The sequence below is a fragment of the Hyperolius riggenbachi genome, chromosome 1 (genome assembly GCF_040937935.1).
Source record: "Hyperolius riggenbachi isolate aHypRig1 chromosome 1, aHypRig1.pri, whole genome shotgun sequence".
Taxonomy (NCBI): Eukaryota; Metazoa; Chordata; class Amphibia; order Anura; family Hyperoliidae; genus Hyperolius; species Hyperolius riggenbachi.
The window spans coordinates 510,930,452-510,958,265 of NC_090646.1; the positions used below are offsets into that span (position 1 = coordinate 510,930,452).

General features: G+C 42.4%; 1 protein-coding gene across 3 annotated transcripts in view; it reads right to left on the reverse strand.

The window, feature by feature from the left end:
- Positions 1 to 27,814, reverse strand: part of TMEM132B (transmembrane protein 132B) — a 799,707-nt gene that overhangs the window by 68,517 nt on the left and 703,376 nt on the right. For all 3 annotated transcript variants that reach the window (XM_068243776.1, XM_068243784.1, XM_068243791.1), the window contains one exon: positions 19,935 to 20,078. In XM_068243776.1, coding sequence (XP_068099877.1) covers positions 19,935 to 20,078 — 144 coding nt within the window. The remainder of the gene's footprint in view (positions 1 to 19,934; positions 20,079 to 27,814) is intronic.

Genomic DNA, 27,814 nt, shown 5'->3' on the forward strand with positions numbered 1-27,814 from the left:
TGAAGAAAAGTCCACGTGCGTAGATATGCATACATGCATACCAGTGGTGCTGAACAGGTTAAAGTCTGCCAGGCATATTTTTGCAAAATGACACGCCATTGCCAAATTACAGATCATAATTATTATAACATGCTACTTAATTTTGCAATAGTCATCAATTGTTGGTCTTTTCCTACAATTTTCCCTGTATGAAATGTGTAATGCACTCAGCTTTTTGTTATTCTTTTGTTCACAGATCCGGTGTCTCTTTATTATCAAACACATCAGAAATCCTCCCAATGAATGTTATTTCTACACCTGCTTCATTCCACACCCATATACATATTCCTGGGTCTGTGTATAGAAAAATTGTTCCGAACCATTGTTATAACTGATGCTGGCTGCATCTGAAATTTTTTGTTACGATTTTGCATCATGATTCTGAATTTCACAGCAAAATTACTACTATGTGGAATTCAAGCCCATCCCTAGCCAGGGCTTTGTGTCTTGCACTAAATAAATAAGCACTTTGAAGAATATCAAAATTATTTACAGCTCATCATGTTTGAAGATCCTGTTTTCTTTTCTTATTTTTATTTTTAAAAGGGTTACATTACAAATGTTTATCTCATTCAATGTCCAATCCCCAAAAAACTTAGTTTCCCCTTTAAACCAAATTGGAATGCAATATCAGAGCTGCACAGTTACTGCCTGAACAAGATGTTTTTGGCTTAAAAAACTGTACGACTGAAGAATTTAAATATCTGTGCACTCCATAGCTGTGTACCTGGGGACTTACAGGTTCCTGAAATATCTGCCTTTCACATGCTATATTTCTGATTGTTTATGTCATACATATAACAGCTTGGACAGCAGTCATCATGTCCCCAGAAATAAGTGGCCCCAAGAGATCAAATTCGCCATGCTACCCATTCTAAATCTGTAAATATGCAATGCAGAAAATACACGCTGGTTACTAAGAAGCTGCGCATGAATATACAGCTGTGACAGCATGGAAATTAACTCACTTCCTATACCGTCTCAACACAACCAAAGAAGAGACACGGAAATGTCTACAGTGCACCATATTTCTTTCTTTGCTTTTATTTTATTATGGGATTATAAATGCGCACAGGCAAATAAAGCACACAGTATTTTAGACTTAAAGTGAACCCAAAGTGGCAGAGAAAAAGATACTTACGTAAGTAGAGGGAAGCCTATGGGTAGTCCAGAGGCTTCCGTGTCCTCCACCATAATTTTCATGCATGGGCCCTCTGAACATATACAACAAGAGCTTGTCGAATATGCTCTCATGGCTGTACTCCCCACCATGTACGAATGAAGAGGTACAGCACCAGCGCAAGTATGGCAGCACCTGCACAGTAAGCCCAAGCCCCTGATCCAGGAGCAGCTCCATACTGCTAGCCAGCCACTGCCATACTCCTGCAGAAGAAGTACAGCCACACTTGTGCATGAAGGGAAGCGTGGCCACTAACTAAAAAAAGGTTGAAGGTCAGCTGCAGTGGGTTCAAGGAGGAAATGAGAAGCATCTGGACTATCCAAAGGCTTGCTCCTTCTTAGGTAAGTATCTTACCTTTTTGTTCCACCCCACGTTCGCTTTAAAGTGTATCCTCGCTTTTCCAAGGGACAAAATAGTTCTTATCAAATCACCTCTGTGTAGTTAGATATCCAGGGAAGATTCAGGAGACATTCCTACAGTCATTAACACCTGTTTTAACCTCCCTGGCGGTAAGCCCGAGCTGAGCTCGGGCTATGCCACGCAGGAGGATTTCTCAGGCCCTGCTGGGCCGATTTACTTACTTTTTTTTTTGCAACACGCAGCTAGCATTTTGCTAGCTGTGTGTGCATTCAGATCGCCACCGCTCCGCGCTCGATCGCCGCTGTTCGCCTCGCTGCGCCACCCCCCCCCCCAGACCCCGTGCGCTGCCTGGCTAATCAGTGCCAGGCAGCGCTGAGGAGTGGATCGGGACTCCCTTAGACGTCACGACGTCCATGACGCCAGTGACGTCATCCTGCCATGGCGACGTGGGAAGCCCTTCAGGAAATCCCGTTCTTTCAAGATCGCCGGAGGCAATTGAAGCAGGTGGGGGGATGCCGCTGTACAGCGGCTATCATGTAGCAAACCCTAGGCTCGCTACATGATATAAAAAAAAATATTTAAAAAATAATAATCTGAGTGACTGGCAGAAAGATCTGACATTCCCAGTCTTCAGTTTGAATGAACAAACGAACTACTTAATGCCATCAGTGATAACCATATGCAAAACTGAAGTGATGGGACCGCTTATTTCTCAACAAGTTTGGAACTTCACTTTAACTCCTGTTTTAAAGAGAAGCTGTACTCTAAAATTCTTATAATAAAAAGCATACCATTCTATGTTCTCCTGGGCCCCTCTGTGCTGTTTCTGCCATTCCCTGTTGCAATCCTGGCTTGTAATTGCCAGTTTTAGGCAGTGTTTACAAACAAAAGGCATGGCTGCTAAACAGAGTGTGATAGGCTGAGAGGAGCTCAGTCTGTGACTCATACAGAGCCTGCAGGGGGTCTGGAGAGTGTATGTATAACTTCTATCCTATCACAAACAGAGCAGCACATTCCTGCCTGAGTGCCTGAGCCTGACAAAGCTGTCAAAGGAAAGAAGATTAGATCATATAACAGAAATAACACAGCCACTGTGCAACTAGGAAAGGCAGCAGTAAGACAGACCACATTAGAACATGTATAGGAATTTATAGGATTAAAGACATAAGGCTGAACATTTTGTTGCAGAGTCTCTTTAAGGATTTTCACTGCTTTTGCTTTATCTCCAAATTCAAGCAGATGTAACATCCATGAGCAAGTTGTATATTAATTTAGCAGCTAATTATATGTGTAAATGAACACATTTGCATAATTTGCGCATAAAGTAATGTTCTTTGAACTACCAAGCAAATCATCAAACCTTTACAGCCACCACTCATGCATGGCTGAGGGACTGTGTTAAGATCTGCACACAGCAAATGTTTATTGATAAGGCATAGTGGTATTATAAAGTAGACCTCCAGCTCAGATCTGTTTTCTTTTTTTCTGTAGTAAGTTGGGTTTTTCTTAAAGATCACATGCCTTCACAACTTAAAGAGGCATATTCCCATCAGCGGGTTACTCCAAAATTGAAGGGAAACTCGATGGACGCATGTCTTTTTTCGATCCAACTAACTATGTAACTTTGTAAATATGTAACTCCTCAGATTGTCTCAAATTGTGGGACAATGAGATGACACCATAAATCCTCACTCCTATTATTGGGCCACCCATGGGTTTGTTCAAAGATCTCCCATGCCTACCAGTGGTGGAAGCAGTGCTCTGCGAGATATGGTTGCTAAGCAGGTTAGCTCATCTGCTCACAACGCATGTCACCTTTTTGCGTAGGAGCTCCGGTTTTAAATTTAAGAATGTAATAAGCTGCAATTACCAATGATGATATATGACCAGGGTACCTCAGCTTATTGAGAGTTTGTTGGACTCACCCCATGTTACCTGTGATCACTCATGTGTTTTCTCACTGCAGAAGCTCTGCTATTATCACTGTGAAACCTGCCTTACTGGCAGTCTTAGCGGATGGTTACTCCTAACTACTGCATACAAATACCAAGCAGTCTGCCAGATGTGTAGTATCCCCTCTCCATGTAAAATAAATGTGTTAGTGCAGTAAACCCTGTTAAGCACCTGGGAAACAAAGAGATAAAAAAACATTCGTGTTTCTAAAAAAAAAAATGCAGCATGGTGTTTTTTTGCTTTTAAAAATGCAATGCAATGGATGTAAAAAAAGGCTGAATATCCGCTAGTTCAAGCTGCTATTTGTTTGTGTCTAGTGTTCCAGACAACATGTGCTTTTTGTACACAATATATGCGCATGTTCAGAGCAGCACGACGTTTGTCAATGGATGAAAGCACTTGGGCCCATACACAATTCAAGTTTTCTCCTATGTAATGTTTTCACAACCTGTAAATAAAATGCCTCTTAAACCCCCAGCAAGCCAGAAAATACTCAAAATAATTTTGATAGCACCTTTCCCTGTATTTTTGGGTACTTTTTCAAATGCACAATGCTAAAAATTCTTTTAAAAATCAGGAGAAAAAGTTAATTGCATATGGGCCCGTGTCCAGAGAAAATCAACATGTTATCCTTTTTTGTTTGTTTATCTGGGCATTTACATGCATGAAAAACACATTAGATGGAAAAAGTGCACTATTTTTAATGGGCTGTCAGTTCTAATGTATTTTTCACCTGCATAAGGTTGACATTCGGATGTAGTGGAAATTAGCCCTTAGAAATGTGAAAACAATAATTGTTTAATGTGTAAAGGGTGGAAGGGTAGAAGAGACTTCTGAGTATTTTTAACAACAAGCGAGATACTGTTGCCATGGTTTACAGCAAGTTACAACACAAAGTTGAAAAATATTTAATGGTGTTCAGTTAAAGGGATACTGTAGGGGGGTCGGGGGAAAATGAATATCAGTAACGTGTACCAATATTTTATTATCAGAATTAGCACTGTAAAATGGTAGCATAGCTGAAAATTTATCAATATTATACTAGCGGCTTATTCTAGTGCCCACATTTCCAGGCACCCATTTTGTAAGTACACCTTTAGACATGGAAATGCAATCATCTGTAAATTTAAAGGGATACTGTAGGGGGGTCGCGGGAAAATGAGTTGAAGTTACCCGGGGCTTCTAATGGTCCCCCGCAGACATTCTGTGCCCGCGCAGCCACTCACCAATGCTCCGGCCCTGCCTCCGGTTCACTTCTGGAATTTCAGACTTTAAAGTCTGAAAACCACTTCGCCTGCGTTGCCGTGTCCTTGCTTCCCCTGATGTTACCAGGAGCGCACTGCGCAGGCTCAGACCATACTGGGCCTGCGCAGTACACTCCTGGTGCCATCAGCGGGAGTGAGGACACGGCAATGCAGGCGCAGTGGTTTTCAGACTTTTTATAGTCTGAAATTCCAGAAGTGAACCAGAGGCGGGGCCGGAGCATTGGGGAGTGGCTGCGTGGGCACAGGATGTCTGTGGGGGACCATTAGAAGCCCCGGGTAACTTCAATTCATTTTCCCCTGACCCCCCTACAGTGTCCCTTTAAGCGATAACATATTACAGAGACTAGTGGGCAAAAATATAATCAATGGTGCTCTACCAATGCTTTACCAAAAGATATGCACAAAGTGCATTCAAATTGTATTCCAAACAAATCATACCTTTTTCAGTATAACAAACTAAAATTTTAGCTATATGCTGTCAGCAGCCAACTGGATTACAGCTACCTCTACTATGACTCCAGCTGGGATCTCTCCCTCCCCCACCAAAGTCATGCCTCCACTGCGATCCCACTGCAATCCCACTGCTATCCCCTCTCTGCTGTTATCTTGGATACCTCATTGTTTTCCACACAGGTGAAAATGTAATAACATTTCAGCAAATAAGGTAATATGGATATTTAACTTGTACAGTGGGTTCATGCCACCAGAATAAAGGTTGAGTATCTTTTTTTGTTCGTAATTTTCTTTTCTTTTTTTTAAATTGGCTAAAAAATTAGAATCTTGTAGTTTGCCATAACCTGATGGTGGGGCAGACCTTAACCTATAGAGACTCCTCAAGTTCCACTGTCCTAGACAAATACTATCAACAATAAAATGATAACTTATACAATATTGACCACGGAATTGATGATCATTGCAATGTATAGGTACCTTAAGTTAATTCTATTTTTTTTTATTTTAGATAAAGTAAACACAGTTTTAAACTTTAGTTACATTTTCATTGCCTTATTCACATTGAAAAGATTTCCTCGGGTTTTGTTGCCTCTGAAAAGACATTAAAGTGGAGGCGATTTGTGATATAATGAGATGAACATGTCTACATATAATGCAAAACATAACCAGGCTGTTTTTCTTATTTTATTTTGTTGCCTGAAAAAGTTCATTTTCAGGCATGCAAATGACAGCTTCTGTCTTGTCCATACTTTCCAGGGAATATAGTACATCTCACTGATAAGCAAATTAAAGCCATAAAAGTTACCCTGGAGAGATAGAAAAAAGCTCAATAGATCATGTATTTATCTTTAATAGACCCCTATTGAGCAGAGCAAATACAACATTCAATCTACTTTGTCTCTGTTTAAATATAAACAAAAACCATGAGATATCTAAAAAAGTCATTTTCAGGAGTATGAGTATAAATACAACTGTTTATCTCATCAGTTTATTTTCCCCTCGGGTTCACTTTAAGGGAGACATTGCTAATGGAAATTCCAACAGTTAAACCATTTTATACAGAGGGAGGAATAGAACTTCTAGCAGCGTTTTTTTTTTCCTATTGTCCTATTTCAGAGATTACATCACTCTCTCTCCAGCCACAACTGTTACAGAGAACAGAAAGAGAAATCAGACAGAAAAAAATCTGACCTACCATCAGTCTCACTACAGCCATTTGGAGTGTATTGTTGGACTTAAAACAAAGTTCTGAGGCTGAGATGACCCACTCCTACTCATAGATCCCAGCACCCCATCACTTTGATTAGGAAACGATAGGCTATTCCCAATCAATATTTAAAATCATAATTTTTCAATAGCTTCTTTACGAGGTTTGAGGGATTTTTTTTCCCACAAATTAAAAATATTGAGTGGCATATGGGTACTTTTACTTGTACACTCCATGCATTCCAGTGACACTAGCACTAAACAAACATCACATGTTCATGTCATTAAAAGAATACTTTTCAGATTTAAAAAAAACAGTCTTAAACAACTTTTAAGGCTAAAGGTGCCCATACATTACTCGACTTTCACCGGGCAATTAAGCGATCAACTTTATTGGGCGATATCAACAACAGTGTGCTTGATCAAAAATCGATGGACTAGTGGCCCACACACTTCAAGCAAGATACTATGCGATTCTCCTTCACCAATTGAGCTGAATGATCTTGTGCCTCCAATCTGTGTCAAACAAATCATGTGAATTAATGTGATCGCCGATTCCTTCATGATAGTTATCATCTTGCTTGATCAAGTAAATTGGTTGTTTTGACCAGATATCGGCCAATTTCCACCGATTGAACAGAATGGAACTTAATCAATTCTCCCAAGTCCAATAAAACGATTGAATCAAATGCTCCATCAAGCAGGTAAATTGAGTAATGGATGGACACCTTGGAAGGGCTAACAAGGCCAAAAAAGAAATGTAGTTTCAATTACCTGGGGCTTCTTCCAGCCCCTAGAAGTCATTTGGGTCCCTCGGCGCAGCTCTGTTGCTCTCCGGGGTCAGCACATTCTGCAAATGCATGGGTGCAAGCGAGCACAAATGTGCCCATGTAATCAGGAGCATACTGTGCTGGCGTAGCGCTGGCCATCAGGAGTGTACTGCACCGCCGCAGCTCCGGTCCGCTCCAGGGGTCCACTAGCAGCCTGTAAGAATCGCCTTCTGTGTGTGCACAGGCGTCATCGGGAGTATCCTGCACCGATGGTGATGTGGGCATGTTCTTGTGTGGGACAGGCCCATACCCGTGCATGCGCAGAAGGCACCAACCCAGCGGCGGTCAGCAATCCTTACAGGCTGCCAGCGGGACCCCAGAGAGGACCAAAGATGCGCTGAGGGACTCGAATGACTTCTAGGGGCTGGAAGAAGCCCCAGGAGTCCTTAAAGAGTAGAAAGGAATAAAATAAGAACACATAATTGCAATACATTCCCTTTGAGTAAATAACAATAGTATTTGACTTTATCATTGTGGTACTGTTGCAATAATATTAATTTTCATTCATTTTCATATTTTGCCATTAAATTACGATTTACCCGAATGTTTTCTAAATAAAAGCAAAACAAACAAAAAACCCAGAAGGGAAAACTATAACCTCCCGCTTTTTCCGAGAATATTACATCTTGCCATCCGAACACACTGGTAAACCTTTGAGGTCGTGATTACTGACACAACAACAGCCTGAAAGATAAATCATTATTTACTTTTCTGAAATGAAATAAAGCTCCAACATATCTTGTTAATAGCTTTCAAAATATTACTGAACCATTTTTTTGTTTGTCAGCTTACAAGGCACATCTGGCTGGTAAGAGTGTATCTTCCTGCCTTTGGCTCCAAAATAATACTGCTCTCCACATCACATAAGTTGAACAGCACTGTATTACTGGAAGCCGGAAAAAGTTAATTCATAGTGACAGGTGCACTTTAAAAGCCACAGCATGGAAAGACTGAACTAATAACATTACAGGGCTGCTCAGTAACCCATGGAGCAGACTTGTTTCATTTAGACTTTGCAAAAGAAATGTTGTGTGTTAAAGCAGGTCATGTAGGAGGCAAGCTGAAGCATGCAGAAATCACCTTACACATAATATCAAGAGCCTACCATACACCAGGAAACAGCAGCAACTATAACAACATCTCATTAGAGAGCGCTGAAATAACTTGAACAGATGGGAAGCATGTCGAAACTATTTATATCCATGTTTACTGTAGACTTAAGAGGTCTTACTTGTTCTTCAGTATTTTTATCAGTGACCAGATGTGAAAAGGTCAGAACAGAAAATACTGGAAATCAGACAGAGTATTTGGTGCCTGCAGAAAACTCTTTTGCTGCTAAAGTTGACCGCTAATGGTTCCATTTTATGGCATATGCAATGCCTCTGATCATTCCAGCTATTGATCTTTCGACACCACATGTCTGATGAAAAAATCGCTGGGCCCTCTGTTACACTTTGGCTTAAACCCCCCCTCCCCAAGTATCTCCCTTGCTACCACCTTTAACATCTTATATCCCAAGTGGCGTAGCTAAGGAGCTGTGGGCCATCATGCAAGTTTTACATGGGGCACCCCACGCACTTTATACATACCAATTGATATTGAGCACCAAAACCTGCCAATGGCAACTACAGTGTCAGAGGTGCAAGAAGGGGATGGGGAACAGCTTGTTAATGATTGCTACTATCCAAAGTATCTATAGAAGTGATTATTATGAGCACAAGAACAATGGAGAGCTAATACTGCAGTTGAGGGAGGGCCCCTTGGGGCCCCTTTAGCCCAAGGGCCCCGATGCATCGCAACATCTGCAACCCCTATTGCTACGCCCCTGTATATTCCCTTTGCCTCTGTTTCAATCACCCTGCCCCTAAAGGAAACCTGAACTGAGCCCCATACTGCTCAAATATGTCAGCATGTACATTATGCAGTACACCTGAGGAAGAGGATAACTCACATTATTGCCTTAAGCTGCAGTACAGTAAAATAACCACACGATGTCACTGTGTGTAAAATGTGATGATGATCTTAATGGGATTGTTATTTCTTGCATTCTCTACATTCCTCTTTGTACTAAGTAAGCTGCATTTCCTGATGGTAGTGTATGATATATCTCTACATGTTTTTCTTTAGTAAAGAGTTCTAACAAGTTATACTGCATGTCTATCTGCGTGTACAGAACACTCTACTCCATCACAAGCCTGTAGTGTATTTGCTACTTGACATAAGCACTAGCTTACTAAGCCTATGGAGTGCCTCCTACATTCCTATTGTTTTTGTAAATGGTTGACCCAGAGATTGTGCACGAGATGACCAGGTGTTTGATGCTGGGAATGAGCGACTACTCCAGCACTTTCTAATTTGTGTGCATTATGGTGATACTTACAGGACTCACTGTCGGCTGCTGCTCTGTTCCCCATTCATGGCTTTAAGAAGAGCAAAGCAAACAGGCTCCGGAATTCCTGAATATCTGTGCTCCTGCTCGGCTGTGTATAGCAGCCATAGCCAGGAACATTTTTGGGCATGTGTACTTCTGAGAATGGACAACCAGAGAGCATAGAGTCCATTCCCCCGGCTCCGGAGAGTGACGTAAAAGAGGGGAGCCGAGCCAGTCCAAAGGGGGGGCGGGGGGGGGGAGGGGTGGGTAGTCTGTAAGTATTATCATTATCTGTCATCTTTAAAAGCAGAACACTAATCTGAAGCACAGCTTAGCTCGATGGGAGGACGCCGTTTATGAACTGTCAGAGATTGAAGAGCCGTGTTTACGAGAATTATTTTTGACATAAAATATATTAAGGCTTTTTCACACTAAAGACACTGTTCTGTATGTGGGGTCTATTGCCTACTATGAATTTTCACACCTTTTTCCATGCACGCATGTTTTTTGGGTGTTGATGAAACATTTTGATACCAAAACTCCAACATATGTGTGAATAAAGCCTACATTCCAAGCTGTTTTTAATCGGAGAAATGCAAAAAAAGAATCACACACGAGCACCTTATTTGCTGACATTGATCTACATTACCTGTCAGATCTGATGTGTTTCTGCATCACAGAAAAACTTGAAAACTGCACAGAGTATAGAAGAGCCCCTAGAGATTGTATTATGCTGCAGAGTGACTCGGGCCAGCAGAATGCCCAGATTCTGGTACGGTGGTCCTTTAAACTTGTTGGAAGCTTAAATGTTCTAATCCCATAATACAGAACAGTAAGAAAGGACCCAGGAGCCCTTACAGAAAAGAAACAGCACCACCATAGGCACGACTGTAGAAGATGTGATTTGCTGCAAAAGATGAACATTTGGGCACATGGCAGCCCTTGCTATCAGGCGCTTTTTGGCTCCAAAATGTACCTTCTTTGCCAGCAAAATTATCCTTCTAGGCAAGCAAGGTAAACTTATGCGCCTAGAGGCACCTGCTTAGCAGCAGTGGAAGTAAATTTTGGCAACCGTTGGCATTGTGGGTGCCAGGGGCTTGCAGAAATGTGAAACTGTATACTTTCATTGCTCCTAATCCGGTGGCTTCACATGCCGAAACGTCCCTTGCTTGCTGCATTTTGCAGCTTTGAAGCAGAGATGGGGTTAAAGTTCATCGGGGAGAAGGAGGGTAGGTTTAGACACCCAGGGGGGATTATGGTTAGGCAAGGGGGTGGTCTTAGGGTTGGACACCTAGGTCTTAAGGTTACGCATCGGTGGAGGGAGTGTTCCGTGTGAGCATAGGGTTAGGTGTAGCCATAGTCAAATACTGTATTTGTAAACATTACCAATATTTTATTATTGGAAACCAGCAGTAGAGTTTATCTAATTGTAGCAATAATCTACTAGGGCAATCCCCTGCGACCTTTTTTCCAGGCTTCTTTTTTTATGTAGGCAGGGAGGAGAACATTGCTCTCTGCCTGCACTTAGCAAAGACGATCAGCACTCTGGATGGCGGCAGCAATAGATCAGCGTCTGTGAGCAGCTTTGTGGCAGCGATAGATTCCTCTCTGATCAGATTCAATCAGAGAGGACTCTATCTGATTATCAAATCTGCTGCTCTATCTTTCAATATATGAGTACCTTTCAAATGCCCATAATTGTATTTGTTTACCTTAGAAGCCTGTTAAGTTATAAAACATATAACTGAAGTAAACAAAACAAACAATGGGCCTTTGTCATAACTGATTTAAATATATTTCCTGATAACAACAGGCAACACAACAGACAGCTCTTTTCTACTATTAGGTTAATCCCATTTGGTACATTTGTAAGGGCAGTCCACTTTATAAACTTCTGTGAGTGACACATATTTTTTGCATAGAATATAATAGAAACTAAAATACCACACCTGAAGAGCGTGCTGTCTGTGGCAGAGCCAGGACAAGGTCCTTCTGCACCCAAGGCTGAGACATCAAAGTGTGCCCCTCTATCTCTCCCACCCCAACCGCCACACACTGATTGCTATTAGACAAACATGTGCCCCAAGGCCCCCAACCCCCCAAAACCTTAATCTCTAGTGATCTCGCTTGCAGTCACTGCCATGTATCCCCTTTTATTATTTCTCTCTACTTTAAACTCAATAGGGGAATGATAGCTGAGTGAGTTGTGCGCCCCCTCCTACACTGCGCCCTGAGGCTGGAGCCTCTCTCACCTCTGCCTCGGCCCAGCCCTGGTCTGTGTACAAGAGTAAGAAGGCAGCCAGTCCAGATGGACAGCTGCTGGCTGGCAGCTTATTTAGCCCATGCAAAATGCTTTTCTGCTACCAGGAAGAAAAGTGTATGGCAACGGTTCCTGGTGTTTTGTTGGTTCATAGCGTTTTGAGCCCTTAGGGGGGCACTGAACTGCGACCCCGTTGTAAATGACAGCACTCAACAGTAAATGCATTGAGATAATCACTACCATTCATCTCAATGTGGACACGTTAGATCCCAGTGGTAAATGCAGTGCACAGCCACTGGGAGTCACCCGTCTGAACCAGCCCTAAGTACAGGTAAAAAAAACAGGAAGTACAAGTACAAAAACAGTAAGTACAGCACATGAAAATGAAAGCAAGAGCTTAACCACCATAAAGCGGTAGGATTAGCCATACTACGCCAGGGGAAAAAAACACATATATAAGTAGATAAATACTTGATCTACTTACATAACACATATATTGTACTGTCCACATTTTGATTTCAGTGAATGCTCTATAGTAAATGAAGAGAATTCTGTTCCTGGTGGGAACCATGTCTTTTGCCCACAGTTTAGGCTAAATCCTGATGTCATTTCTGCCCTTTGCTTTTTTTTCTTTTTTCCTCCAAACGCTGAGTCACCTCAGCTTTGCTTGTAAACACAAGTGAGCAGGGGATCATGTTTCAGATAAGTAGCTAGGCAAGGAAATAAATTGAAGAGGAGGAATATATTATAGATAAAAAGAACCCCCAGCATGCAACTGTTTGGCACTGACTACTAAAGGGCCAGCACTCCTTAAGTATGTGATAACTCCAGACCACTCCGACCAGTTGCTGTTGAAATTTGATTTTTTTAGGGTGACAATCCCACTTTAATTGGACCTACACTTTAATTCCAAGTTTGCATGTATAGATTGTTTTTATATTATAATACACAACCAACAATATTGTTTTTTCAAGAAATAAGATTGATAATATCATATGTAACATGCAAACTATGCATGCATTCAGGGAGCATAGGCACATGATGCTATACATCAAGATAAGAGATACTATCCAAAGCTCTATGTCTCCAAAATCATCCATACGTCATAAAGTAAGCATAATATGTTTTGTAACTGCAGACCTCATTAAAAGGTTATTTTATGCACAGTAAAGCTATGTGCACACATATGAGTACTCTCACCCAATGGGATCAGGACTTGGGATGCTTTCTAAACAGACATGTCACTAGTCAGAAGGTTAGTAATGCGATCTGACTCTATGGAGGAGGACTATGGAGTAGCTTAGGAGGGAGCCACAAAAAAACCCCACTACTGGATGTTATCAGTAAATACCTGTGTCGATCTTTGTAATGCAAAAAGAAATAATTCATGCACACATAATGTGCAAATGTGTTCATTTATGCACATAATTAGAAGCTAAATTAAAGCAAGAGTTTGCTCATTTAAATCTCTTTAAATCTGGAGAGAAAGTAAAGGCAGAAAAATCTTCAACAAAAAAAAGGAAATAAGAGAGGTATAAATGGCACTAAAAGCATTTGCAGGATAAATCCCAGCATGTCCAAACACTGGAAAGTGTATGTGTGTATAGGTTGTTGAGATCTACCAACATCACTAGATAAAGTCCTTCTACAAAGAGAACAGATAAAATTGCCCCAAACAAACCTGAAGAACTGATCAACAGTTACCAGAGATGTTAACTATCCACCCCAGTTAATGAAACCAATAGTTTTTATTTTTCCACACACAAACATACCGCTTTGAATCATTTTCAAGCAAAATATTTCAGACTCGTTTGATTAACTGGTTTCTCATTATCTAGTTTTATGGCTTAACCTCCCTGGCGGTATGCCCGACACAGTGTCGGGCTAGCCGCCGCAGGGGATCGCATGGTCCCGGGAGCATTTTTTTAAATAAAATGAGTTAAATATTGTTAAAGGGAAGGTTCAGGGACTATCAAAAAAAAAATCCAAATCCACTTACCTGGGGCTTCCTCCAGTGCGTGGCAGGCAGGAGTTGCCCTCGGCACCGCTCCACAGGCTCCTGGTGGTCTCCGGTGGCGCGCCCGACCTGGCCAGGCCGGCTGCCAGGTTGGGCTTCTTCTGTGCTCCAATCTGCATCTCACTGGTGCGTACTGACGTCATCGGACTTCCTCCGGGCTGTACTGCGCAGGCTCAGTAGTTCAGTAGCCTGGCCAGGTCGGGCGCACCACCGGAGACCACCGGGAGCCTGCGGAGCGGCACCGAGAGCACCTCCTGCCTGCCACGGGCTGGAGGAAGCCCCAGGTAAGTGGTTTTAGATTTTTATTTTTTTGATAGTCCCTGAACCTTCCCTTTAAGCTAGCACTTTGCTAGCTAACTATGGTGCCCAAGTCGCTCCGGTCCCCTCCGACCGCCCCTGATCAACTCCGGTATACATACCCCCAGGGATCCCGCGATCGCGCAGCCTCCCAATCAGCACCCGCCTTCGCTATGGGGAGGATCGGAACTGCGCATGACGCCATGACAATGATGATATCATGACGTCATGTCCGATTGTCGCCATAGTGACGACTGATGCTGATTGGGAAGCTGCAGCTCTCGCAGGATCGCGGACGAGTGAGCGTTGCCGGCAGCAATCGGGGAGGTCAGAGAGGTGGCGGGGGGCTTGGGCAGCTAGCCTAGTGCTAGTTAACATAACAAAAAAACATTTAATTTAAAAAATCCCTCCCGCGGACGCAGCCACTTAAAAGATATCTTGTTGCTGCTGGCATGAGCAGGACAATTGGCTAGAGAGAGAGTTTGAGGAATATTAAAGCTGTTGCAGTGGATAGCCTTTGAACAACAACAAAATGTAAAAGGCATACATTAAAAATGCTATTTCTTTTTCATGCGCTGGCCTCTGAAATTCCACAGGGTCTTCCTTTAACAAGTGATGATGAATGTATACAATTAAAAAATATATGCATGTACTTAAATAAATTTGTGCTAACATTTACCATGAAAATCAAACTGACAATAGTGTCTCCATGAGATGGACCAAGAACTTCTATAGTCACAGCAGCAGCATTTCTGATCTGTGTCCACTGATACTCTGTCTTGGCAAAGGGTAACATTCTCTTACATGATGGTCATCATACAGAAGACAAAATTTAAATTAATGTCTTTGGTCTCATACATGGTACACACAGAGAGGCACACACAGAGAGGTACACAGAGATGCACTCATGCTACACAGAGATGCACTCATGCTTGCTACACAGCCATAGCAGTCAGGGAACCTGTTTTTTCACTGACCTGAGGAAGCAAGCAAGCACCTGCGAGACGTGTTGTCAATTTTATGTGTTTGAATAAAAGACCTTTTTTCAATAAACTGGTCCAAATTCTTCAATAGAGGTAAGATTACCTCTTTGTTTATAAGATTAACAGCTTATTAACCTATCTTTTATGCATTGGGCGCCTCCACCCGTTTTAAGTGTCTTGGCACACCTCTAGTGATAGTTTATCTTTTTTTTATCTTTTTTCTTACACGATTCTGCACCATTGGGCTCCTGGTCTCCTTTTGTTTTTTAGATGAACCTGGTGCTGTTACAATCACAGGAACCACAGGAACCATCGACATAAACTATCATATATGGCATGTCTAGTAAAGGGATCTCACTGAAACATGATGGTATAGCATACATGTAAGCCAAAGCATGTAGAATAGAAGACGTGAAAGAAAAACTCTTAGTCTAGCCAAAACTTGTTATTAATATTTTGAATAGAGAAAGTTAGAGTCATAATGGTCAGTGTCCCTGTTTGGGATATTGCCTATTACTACCTGTTCAAGAGACACAGAAGGTATTTACTGTCTGAAGCAAACTTCCTCTACGTTAAGAGACTTTTTACATATGCAACAGTGCTGAGTGATGCGTGCTGCTTGACTCCACTACTGGCCATGATTGTATGTCATGCAGTGCAGTATACAGGAATTGAGCCTCTATCCTGGTGTGATATGCTGGATCCTCAAACAGGGACAAATACAAGCTCCAGAGGGTCATCAGGTCAGCGGAGAGAATCATTGGGAAACCACTCCCTTCGCTTGACCTCCTCTACAACTCCAGACTGCGTTCCAGAGCACAAAGGATCGCAAACGACTGCTCACACCCAGGCCACCGTTACTTTCATGTGCTCCCATCCGGCAGAAGGCTACAGACCATTTCCACCAAGACAGCTAGGCATATGAACTCCTTTTTCCCTGCTGCCGTTAAACTCTTGAATTCCATTCACTGGCTCCCTCCGTCAGGCCGGTAGTCAGATCGTATGGTTCCAACGATATGGGTGTTAGGTCATCCACTGGCTGTGTTCCGTTCCCCCTGAACCCGTGTTCTTATTAGTGCCCTACTCTGCTAAACTACACCTATCTTAATGTACAATTTACTTGCACGTGTGTTCCTACTTTAAGGCGTCATCTGCCATGTTTTTACTGTAAGGTTTTTGTCTTGGTTGCTATATGTCATGGATGTATTGTCAATGTCTTTGTTGTTGCCTTGTGTTGCCTTTTGTGTTGCCTTGTGTCGCTGAGTTCCCTGTTTGTGCCAAACCCAATTCCGGGCATGACCCAGTCATGCTTGGCGAAATAAACTAATTCTGAATGAGAGGATAATCTGTTCCATGAAATGGCAGGTCCCGCTTCTGAGAGTTGTAACAGGACTCTACCACTCAGCATTAGCACCAGGTTCTGACATTTTAGGACTGGTTTGCCACATGTTTTGGTGCTAGCAGTCATTGTTAGAAAGTGGGGTAAAATCTCCCCAACAGAGAAACAGTGAGCAATACAAAACGTATTCAGAAGTTGAGATTTCTAAAATAATAAGTTATCTAGGGTCAGACGCTATTTACGCTTGGGTCAATACATTGACACTGACCAGGCTTCCCATCTAGTGCTCTCACCAGGGCCAGCTCTATTCACAATGGGCCCCCCTGACACCCACCCATGTCATTAGGGTTGCCTATGCCCTCCAGGGCCCCTGAGCCGGCTGCTGGGCCCATTCCCAGGTCTGTTCCCAACTTTATTGTTGTCCCCTGGGCCCCTGCAGAGATTTCAACAGCATCGTAACTCATCTGTCCCAGGAGGTGCATAGCTCCATTAGTCCGTGCACTCCTGTCTTCATCCTTGAAGAGGCACCTCTTGTCAGTGACCTGGTGCATTACCTAACAACATGCCGGGTCATGGAGAAGAGGAGCCTCGCTGCCGAAAACTCTACAAGGGTCCTAGGGAGAAAAATAAAGTTGAAGGGAGACCTGCAAGCACACAGCAGCTGGATCAGGGGGAGCTGCGTCTATTGCCCAGGGTCAAATCACCAACAATGGGAGTGTAACAGCATGGAAGACAAATTTTGACTGGCTGTATTTTGCTGCAATAGCTGCTCAATTCCTGTATACTGCACGGCATGACATACAATCATGGCCAGTAGTGGAGTCAAGCAGCACGCATCACTCAGTACTGTTGCATATGTAAAAAGTCTCTTAACGTAGAGGAAGTTTGCTTCAGACAGTAAATCCTTGTAAGAGGAGGAGACGTTGTTACCATCGTTTGTTGTTAAGCCACAGTAGTTTCCACTTAAACCAAGCATTTTTGCTACAATGTAGCTGAATTTCTAAGAAAGAACAATCTGCCACCTGCATCTTTTGTAAAGACAGCGTTTACCATCTAAAGAAAGAATGTTTGATTTTTTTTTTAAAAAAAGGCAGAGTCACAAACGGAACGGGAATGGAAACATAACACAGAAATGAAGGCAAAGCCAATTTGTGCACAGACTTTCAAGGTTTCTGGGCAGAAATATTTTAATGAGCACACAAAATCTCCTTTAATTGCCCTCGATTGTAGATGCATTCTTTTAGGTTTGAGGAGGATTATCCGGAAAGGCGTGTGGGAGGATAGAGTATTAGTCTAACAATATATAAAAGCAGATCACTCAAACAGGTTCATTGTAGCGGAACTTTTAAAAGCCACCAAGAATTTGTAAGGACACGGAACAGAAAAGCCCTGGGCTATTTTACACAACGGTTGCAGCCTGTCTGCATGAAAAATCATATTTATGTACAAATTTAGGCTTTTATTTACATTTATATTAACACAAGAACAGCTTGAGTTTATCTATTAAGATGGCTGATTATGAGTTTACTATACTACTTTACTATGCTACTTAAAATATTTCATTGCTTTGCTTCGTGTAGTGTAGTCATTTTTATCATGCTGTTACATACGGTACAATACCAGACAAACAAACAAGTTATACTTGAGAAATACAAAACATACTGCCTACATAACATTCCAACATAAGCTTTTTTTTCTCTGTGCAAACCAGACACAGATATTAGAGTAAACATACGGTAGACTTTAGTAACAATCCAATGTCTTGAAGATCTATCCCTGGTGTCTAAGAACAATGTTTATTACAGTTTTTGTTCCCTATTATGGAAACATATTCAGCATGCAGTGGTAAAACTGCCCTGCCCGGGGAGCACATGACTGCTTCACATGACAAGAATTTTATCGGTTCTTCCGACAGGCACATTGCGCAATTAGCTCAAGTAATGAACCTTGCAGTGCAAAAGCAACATACGCATTACATAGGCAACATGGGCCATGCTAATTGCTCAACATGTGCTATTTACCTGTGGGTAGTACTAGTAAAATTGCTATGCAATCCCAACACACTGCAGTTTTACCGTTGCATAGTGGATATGCCCAGTGAGGTTTGTCAAGTCCTCCTTCATGGAGATAACATCATCTCAAGTACCTGAGTCATATGGCCTTCTGGAGACCCTGGGGCAATCCCATATGAGAATAATTAGAAAATGGGAGAGCACTAAACATAAATCATATGGCTAGATAGGATTTTTAATGAAGATCAATTGTAGCAATAAGAAATAATTAGGGTGAAATCATCTCAAGTACTCCCAATGCATATATTTGGTAGGAGTAGCTGCAGGCGGGGTTGTGGCAATTGGCCCTGGTAGTTAATTTATATCAGCTGTGGGTGAGATTGCGGCAATGTGTGCCAGGAGTTTGCATATATATCGGCTGCAGGGATTAGTGTTAGGCATATATAGAGTGGAGGTTAGTGTTAGGAGTAGGTAGGAAGAAGTTAGTGTTAGGTTTAGACAGGGAAAGGTTAGTGTGAGAATAGGGGTATAGTGAGGGATAGTAAAATATTTATATAATTACTGACATTCTACTATCGAGGATAGAAGAATAATAGTAAAATTAAAGATATTGTACTATTGGGATTTCCCATATTACCGGGTGCCCCATTGAAATGTATGCATCTGAATGCCCATTATTGTAAAGAACGACTGTGGTCTCACACAACGCCTCACTACTAAATATGCAAATTATTACTTTATTATCTGGGAGACCACAGTCGCTTACTTAAAGCTGAATTATCACAAATACCTTCTGTTCTGAGAAGGCAAACTACACTGAGCATTGTGTTTTAGTAGGAGGGTGTTTTGGTCTCTAAAGAAAAACATTTCTTTGCTACAGCTGGTACAAATCCTGCAATAAATCTGCAGTGTTTCTACTTCCTGCTTTCATGGAAGCAGACATATTGTTAACATCCTGTGCTTTCAAATGAGCTTATCTGCCATGGCAGTCAGCTGACACAGAGGAGAGAGCAACTTAGAACTTGTGATTAGACACAGATGAGGGGGAATTAGAAAGGCTAAACTCTCTAAATACATACAAGGTGCATTTCTCTATGTTTTCCTTTTGTCCTGCGCAAGAGGTCAGGTCCACGTAAACAAAATGACCAGCCACTGAAGGTTCAGTTTACCGCACTTACTTTTAGTGCATTCCTATAAAAAGCTAAAGTAAGTACAGTAAGTGCTGTAAGATAACCTGATCAACACTCATTAACCAGATATATGGCATATGTATTTCCGAAGTTAAGCATGCATTGACAACTATGTGAAATATAAAAGCAGACTTTCAGGTGCCTGACCTCAGATTAATGACAAGAAGCAGAGGTCTCACCTTGATGACATCTTCATCTGCTGACTTGCACTCGGTGGAGTCAGACACATCAATCACGGAGCCATCCTCCTGAACAGCCACCACCTTCACAGGAATAGACACTAACCTTCCAGTTAGAATAGCCGTGTTTAGAAGCTCAGTGTCCTGCAATAGAGTACATAATGCAAGCGGTCAGTACAGCTGTACAATGTTTGCAACTTTAATAACGAAAACAAGAAATAAAGGCTAACAATGATTTACTGAAGGAGAATTGCAGTAAGGGAATTCCAGTCAGCCTGGGTTAATCATGATCAGAGAATATCTTATTTTTTCAGCCCTCTGCACATGATTGTACATTTGAAGTGAACACAGACAGATTCACTTAATCTTGTCACAGCACACACACTGTAGTAAATCCTCCATGTAAAGACTGTCACACATCGATCAGGTGTAACTAGCAACATCTGGCAAATTTCATTATTTTGATTGTATCTGCTTCTAATCTTTTGCTTTCCTACAAATCGATAACTTACAGTCTTGAGGACCAAATCAACCGAACATATGGAAGTGGAAAATCTTGATGGATCAGTGGTGGACTGACATTTTTGTACTGCACTGAACAGTATAAAATGTTAAAAGCAACATTTTGAGCCTGTTTACTGTATGATCGGATCGCAATACCAGTACACTTGAGTCTTTTGAATGTATTTACTTATTTGAGTATTAACTGAATTACAAAGATTAAAACTGAATTTCAGACATTATGAAAAACATGAATCTCTTTGCCCTGTCCTCCTTCCCTATAAACAATGTGATATTTAAATTCCTGCACAATTTTATGCAACAGACACCTTCTCCAGACCTATGCTGCTGCTGTCCCAACTTTTGTGAAATGGATTGCTGGTATCAAATTCTAAAATTATTATTGTTTATTTTTATAGCACTGGTATCTTCCCCAGTGCTTTACACAGTATATAGTCCTATCACTGTCCTTTACAGAAGCTCACAATCAAATTCCAACCATAGTCATTGTCTTAGCCTCATAGAATGCTAAGGACAGTTTTTGGGTGCAAACAATTACCTTCTCTTTATGTTTTTTGGATGTGGAAGGAAACCAACATAAACATGAGGGGAATATACAAACTTCACGCAGAAAATTGGAAAGGCAGGCCAGGTAGGATATAAAAAAAACAAAAAAATACAGTATAGGTAGCCAGGTAAAGGTGCCCCCAGTATAGGTAGTCAGGTATATGTGCCCCCAGTATAGGTAGCCAGGGATAGGTGCCCACAGCATAGGTAGCCTGTTATAGGTGCCCACAATATAGGTAGCCTGGTATAGGTGTCCCCATACATAGAAGCCTGGTATAGGTGTCCCCAGTATAGGTAGCTATAGTTGCCCCTAGTATAGAGAGCCTGGTATAGTTGCCCCCAGCCAGTATAGGTATTCTGGAGGGGGAGCAGCAGGCACACACACCTCCTTCACCTCTGGATCCCCTTTACTGTTACTGTTTACTGACTGTTTGTTGTGTCATTAGACCTCTACAGGTAGAGACTGTTCTACTTTAAGGGTTACAAATATGATAAAACTAGCTTTAAATGTTTGTCAGCTCTTTGCTTTTTTAGGCACAAAATAAGTTACATGTGTTTTTAGTGTAACTAAACATTTTAAGCCTTGTTTATTTAGCAATATGAGCGTAGCATTTGTATTGCAATTTACAGTCTAGAACTTAAAATACCAATTTTAATGTTGAGGTAGTTGAAAGGAGTTTATAACCTTGCATAGATCTGGCTTGATATGAATCCCATTGGACTGGAAGGCTGCCCTAAACTAGACAAATGAACTACATTAAACTGTTGTTCGAGCTTGCTGCTTTGTTCTCTGCAATGCATTTTAAAATGTAAGTTTTAAAGTAAACCTGAAGTGAAAATAAAGTGATGATATAAACAATTGTATGTATAGTCCTAATCTTAGCTTTCATGTAGGTCTTCTTTTTATGTAAAGGTTAAAATGTACAGTCAAAATTTGATGTGTCAGGTACATGAAGATAGTTTTTTTAATATTATTCAATGTAGTCCTATTTTTAAGGGTGGGTGAGGTGGGGTAATGACAGGGGTGTAGTGGCACGCACAGGGGGAATGGGGGGGAGGCACACAGAAGCAGAGGGTGCATTCAGATTGTGCAATGGAAGCATTACGATAACTCACCTGCTTTCTGGGATCAACAGGCACTACACATTTGCCCCATGTCATGGCGACAGCACCCCCGTGATGAAGGGGGCACTTCATGAGACAGGACACAGGACCCGGAAGTACACATGCAGCACCTGTGGTCTTTATAATGCTCCTGCTAGGCGCTCTGCATGTGCCCCTCCTCTGGCTACCTAAATAGAGGGGCTGACTGGCTGCCTTCAGGGAGGACTCTCTGGCAACCTAAAAGGGGTCTCAATGGCTCCCTGCAGGGGGGCACTCTGGCTACCAAAAGGGGGGGGGCTCCCTGGGCTACCTTAAGAGTGTCTCTCTGAATACCTAAATGGGGACCTCACTGGCTCCCTGCAAGGAGGGCTCTCTGGCTACCTAAAGGGGGGTTCCCTGGTTCCCTAAGGGGGAAGCACTCTGAGGCTCTGGGGCTCTCTGGCTACCTACATGGGGAAGGGGGCCTCTGTGGCTACCTATACTGGTGGGGCATCTTATTCTAAGGAAGCTGCATCTGGCTACCTAATACGGGGGGGGGGAGGCTTTTGTGGTAGGGGGGCACATTTTATAGACCCTCTTCCTAGGAGATCTATAGCCTAGAAAATGCCCTAATTCAACACCCATACAAACACATTTTATCTACTGAACTTGCCATGTGTCCACTGCACTCAGATCCATTTTTCTCAGCCACACAAGAAGTTTACAAGTCTGAAAAATTATCTCCTAGGAAAAAACTTAGGAGGGAAATTTAATAGCATATGGGACCAGGATTATTAAAGCGGATCCGAGATAAACTTTTACTCATTGCATAATTGTGTTCCTTTCATATAGTTTATAGGTCATTCCTCAAGCCAAATACTTTTTTTTGTTTTGTTTTAATACTCTAATTCCCTATAAACTAAACAAGCCTCGCCCACAGCTCTTTTAGTGCCTTGGCACTGTGGCAAGGGCTTATGGGAGCTCAGTCTGGGCAGGAGGAGGAGGTTACTAGCCATTGACTTCAGAGGCAGAGGGGAGGCGGGAGGAGAAGAGGGGACTGAATTTACACACAAGCACGCTGATAGCATCTCCAGCCCTCAGCCTGTTAAAATCCACTTTTTTCTCCACCTTGGGTTTTGTTTAACCACTTGAGGACCACAGTCTTTCTACCCCTTAAGGACCGGCCACTTTTTTTCCATTTAGACCACTGCAGCTTTCACGGTTTATTGCTCGCTCATACAACCTACCACCTAAATGAATTTTGGCTCCTTTTCTTGTCACTAATAAAGCTTTCTTTTGGTGCTATTTGATTGCTCCTGCGATTTTTACTTTTTATTATATTCATCAAAAAAGACATGAATTTTGGCAAAAAAATGATTTTTTTAACTTTCTGTGCTGACAATTTTCAAATAAAGTAAAATTTCTGTATACATGCAGCGCGAAAAATGTGGACAAACATGTTTTTGATTAAAAAAAAAACATTCAGTGTATATTTATTGGTTTGGGTAAAAGTTATAGCGTTTACAAACTATGGTGCAAAAAGTGAATTTTGCCATTTTCAAGCATCTATGACTTTTCTGACCCCCTGTCATGTTTCATGAGGGGCTAGAATTCCAGGATAGTATAAATACCCCCCAAATGACCCCATTTTGGAAAGAAGACATCCCAAAGTATTCACTGAGAGGCATAGTGAGTTCATAGAAGATATTATTTTTTGTCACAAGTAAGCGGAAAATGACACTTTGTGACAAAAAAAAAAGAAAAAAAAAAGAATCCATTTCTTCTAACTTGCGACAAAAAAAAATGAAATCTGCCACGGACTCACCATGCCCCTCTCTGAATACCTTGAAGTGTCTACTTTCCAAAATGGGGTCATTTGTGGGGTGTGTTTACTGTCCTCGCATTTTGGGGGGTGCTAATTTGTAAGCACCCCTGTAAAGCCTAAAGGTGCTCATTGGACTTTGGGCCCCTTAGCGCAGTTAGGCTGCAAAAAAGTGCCACACATGTGGTATTGCCGTACTCAAGAGAAGTAGTAGAATGTGTTTTGGGGTGTATTTTTACACATACCCATGCTGGGTGGGAGAAATATCTCTGTAAATGACAATTTTTTCATTTGTTTTACACACAATTGTCCATTTACAGAGTTATTTCTCCCACCCAGCATGGGTATGTGTAAAAATACACCCCAAAACACATTGTACTACTTCTCCCGAGTACGGCGATACCACATCTGTGGCACTTTTTTGCACCCTAACTGCGCTAAAGGGCCCAAAGTCCAATGAGTACCTTTAGGATTTCACAAGTCATTTTGCGGAATTTGATTTCCAGACTACTCCTCACGGTTTAGGGCCCCTAAAATGCCAGGGCAGTATAGGAACCCCACAAATGACCCCATTTTAGAAAGAAGATACCCCAAGGTATTCCGTTAGGAGTATGGTGAGTTCATAGAAGATTTTATTTTTTGTCAAAAGTTAGCGGAAAATTGATTTTTATTGTTTTTTCACAAAGTGTCATTTTCCACTAACTTGTGACAAAAAATAAAATCTTCTATGAACTCACCATACTCCTAACGGAATACCTTGAGGTGTCTTCTTTCTAAAATGGGGTCATTTGTGGGGTTCCTATACTGCCCTGGCATTTTAGGGGCCCTAAACCGTGAGGAGTAGTCTGGAAATCAAATTCCGCAAAATGACCTGTGAAATCCTAAAGGTACTCATTGGACTTTGGGCCCTTTAGCGCAGTTAGGGTGCAAAAAAGTGCCACACATGTTGTATCGCCGTACTCGGGAGAAGTAGTACAATGTGTTTTGTGGTGTATTTTTACACATACCCATGCTGGGTGGGAGAAATAACTCTGTAAATGGACAATTGTGTGTAAAAAAAATCAAAAGATTGTCATTTACAGAGGTATTTCTCCCACCCAGCATGGGTATGTGTAAAAATACACCCCAAAACACATTGTACTACTTCTCCCGAGTATGGCAATACCACATGTGTGGCACTTTTTTGCACCCTAACTGCGCTAAAGGGCCCAAAGTCCAATGAGTACCTTTAGGATTTCACAGGTCATTTTGCGAAATTTGATTTCCAGACTACTCCTCACGGTTTAGGGCCCCTAAAATGCCAGTTCAGTATAGGAACCCCACAAATGACCCCATTTTAGAAAGAAGACACCCCAAGGTATTCCGTTAGGAGTATGGTGAGTTCATAGAGGATTTTATTTTGTCATTTTGCGGAATTTGATTTCCAGACTACTCCTCACGGTTTAGGGCCCCTAAAATGCCAGGGCAGTATAGGAACCCCACAAATGACCCCATTTTAGAAAGAAGACACCCCAAGGTATTCCGTTAGGAGTATGGTGAGTTCATAGAGGATTTTATTTTTTGTCACAAGTTAGTGGAAAATGACACTTTGTGAAAAAAACAATAAAAATCAATTTTCCGCTAACTTTTGACAAAAAATAAAATCTTCTATGAACTCACCATACTCCTAACGGAATACCTTTGGGTGTCTTCTTTCTAGAATGGGGTCATTTGTGAGGTTACTATACTGCCCTGGCATTTTAGGGGCCCTAAACCGTGAGGAGTAGTCTTGAAACCAAATGTCGCAAAATGACCTGTGAAATCCTAAAGGTACTCATTGGACTTTGGGCCCCTTAGCGTACTTAGGGTGTAAAAAAGTGCCACACATGTGGTACCGCCGTACTCAGGAGAAGTAGTATAATGTGTTTTGGGGTGTATTTTTACACATACCCATGCTAAGTGGGAGAAATATCTCTGTAAATGACAATTGTTTGATTTGTTTTACACACAATTGACCATTTACCTAGAAATTTCTCCCACCCAGCATGGGTATGTGTAAAAATACACCCCAAAACACATTATACTACTTTTCCTGAGTACGGCGGTACCACATGTGTGACACTTTTTTGCAGCCTAGGTGCGCTAAGGGGCCCAACGTCCTATTCACGGGTCATTTTGAGGCATTTGTTTTCTAGACTACTCCTCGCGGTTTAGGGCCCCTAAAATGCCAGGGCAGTATAGGAACCCCACAAGTGACCCCATTTTAGAAAGAAGACACCCCAAGGTATTCCGTTAGGTGTATGGCGAGTTCATAGAAGATTTTATTTTTTGTCACAAGTTAGTGAAAAATGACACTTTGTGAAAAAAACCCAATAAAAATCAATTTCCGCTAACTTTTGACAAAAAATAAAATCTTCTATGAACTCGTCATACACCTAACAGAATACCTTGGGGTGTCTTTTTTTCTAAAATGGGGTCACTTGTGGGGTTCCTATACCGCCCTGGCATTTTACGGGCCCAAAACCGTGAGTAGTCTGGAAACCAAATGTCTCAAAATGACTGTTCAGGGGTATAAGCATCTGCAAATTTTGATGACAGGTGGTCTATGAGGGGGCGAATTTTGTGGAACCGGTCATAAGCAGGGTGGCCTTTTAGATGACAGGTTGTATTGGGCCTGATCTGATGGATAGGAGTGCTAGGGGGGTGACAGGAGGTGATTGATGGGTGTCTCAGGGGGTGGTTAGAGGGGAAAATAGATGCAATCAATGCACTGGGGAGGTGATCGGAAGGGGGTCTGAGGGGGATCTGAGGGTTTGGCCGAGTGATCAGGAGCCCACACGGGGCAAATTAGGGCCTGATCTGATGGGTAGGTGTGCTAGGGGGTGACAGGAGGTGATTGATGGGTGTCTCAAGGTGTGATTAGAGGGGGGAATAGATGCAAGCAATGCACTGGCGAGGTGATCAGGGCTGGGGTCTGAGGGCATTCTGAGGGTGTGGGCGGGTGATTGAGTGCCCTAGGGGCAGATAGGGGTCTAATCTGATAGGTAGCAGTGACAGGGGGTGATTGATGGGTAATTAGTGGGTGTTTAGGGTAGAGAACAGATGTGAACACTGCACTTGGGAGGTGATCGGACGTCGGATCTGCGGGCGATCTATTGGTGTGGGTGGGTGATCAGATTGCCCGCAAGGGGCAGGTTAGGGGCTGATTGATGGGTGGCAGTGACAGGGGGTGATTGATGGGTGGCAGTGACAGGGGGTGATTGATGGGTGATTGATAGGTGATTGACAGGTGATCAGTGGGTTATTACAGGGAAGGACAGATGTAAATAATGCCCTGGCGAATTGATAAGGGGGGGTCTGAGGGCAATCTGAGCGTGTAGGCGGGTGATTGGGTGCCCGCAAGGGGCAGATTAGGGTCTGATCTGATGGGTAACAGTGACAGGTGGTGATAGGGGGTGATTGATGGGTAATTAGTGGGTCTTTAGAGGAGAGAATAGATGGAAACACTGCGCTTGGGTGGTGATCTGATGTCGGATCTGCGGGCGATCTATTGGTGTGGGTGGGTGATCAGATTGCCCGCAAGGGGCAGGTTAGGGGCTGATTGATGGGTGGCAGTGACAGGGGGTGATTGATGGGTGGCAGTGACAGGGGGTGATTGATGGGTGATTGATAGGTGATTGACAGGTGATCAGTGGGTTGTTACAGGGAAGGACAGATGTAAATAATGCCCTGGCGAATTGATAAGGGGGGGTCTGAGGGCAATCTGAGCATGTAGGCGGGTGATTGGGTGCCCGCAAGGGGCAGATTAGGGTCTGATCTGATGGGTAACAGTGACAGGTGGTGATAGGGGGTGATTGATGGGTAATTAGTGGGTGTTTAGAGGAGAGAATAGATGGAAACACTGCGCTTGGGTGGTGATCTGATGTCG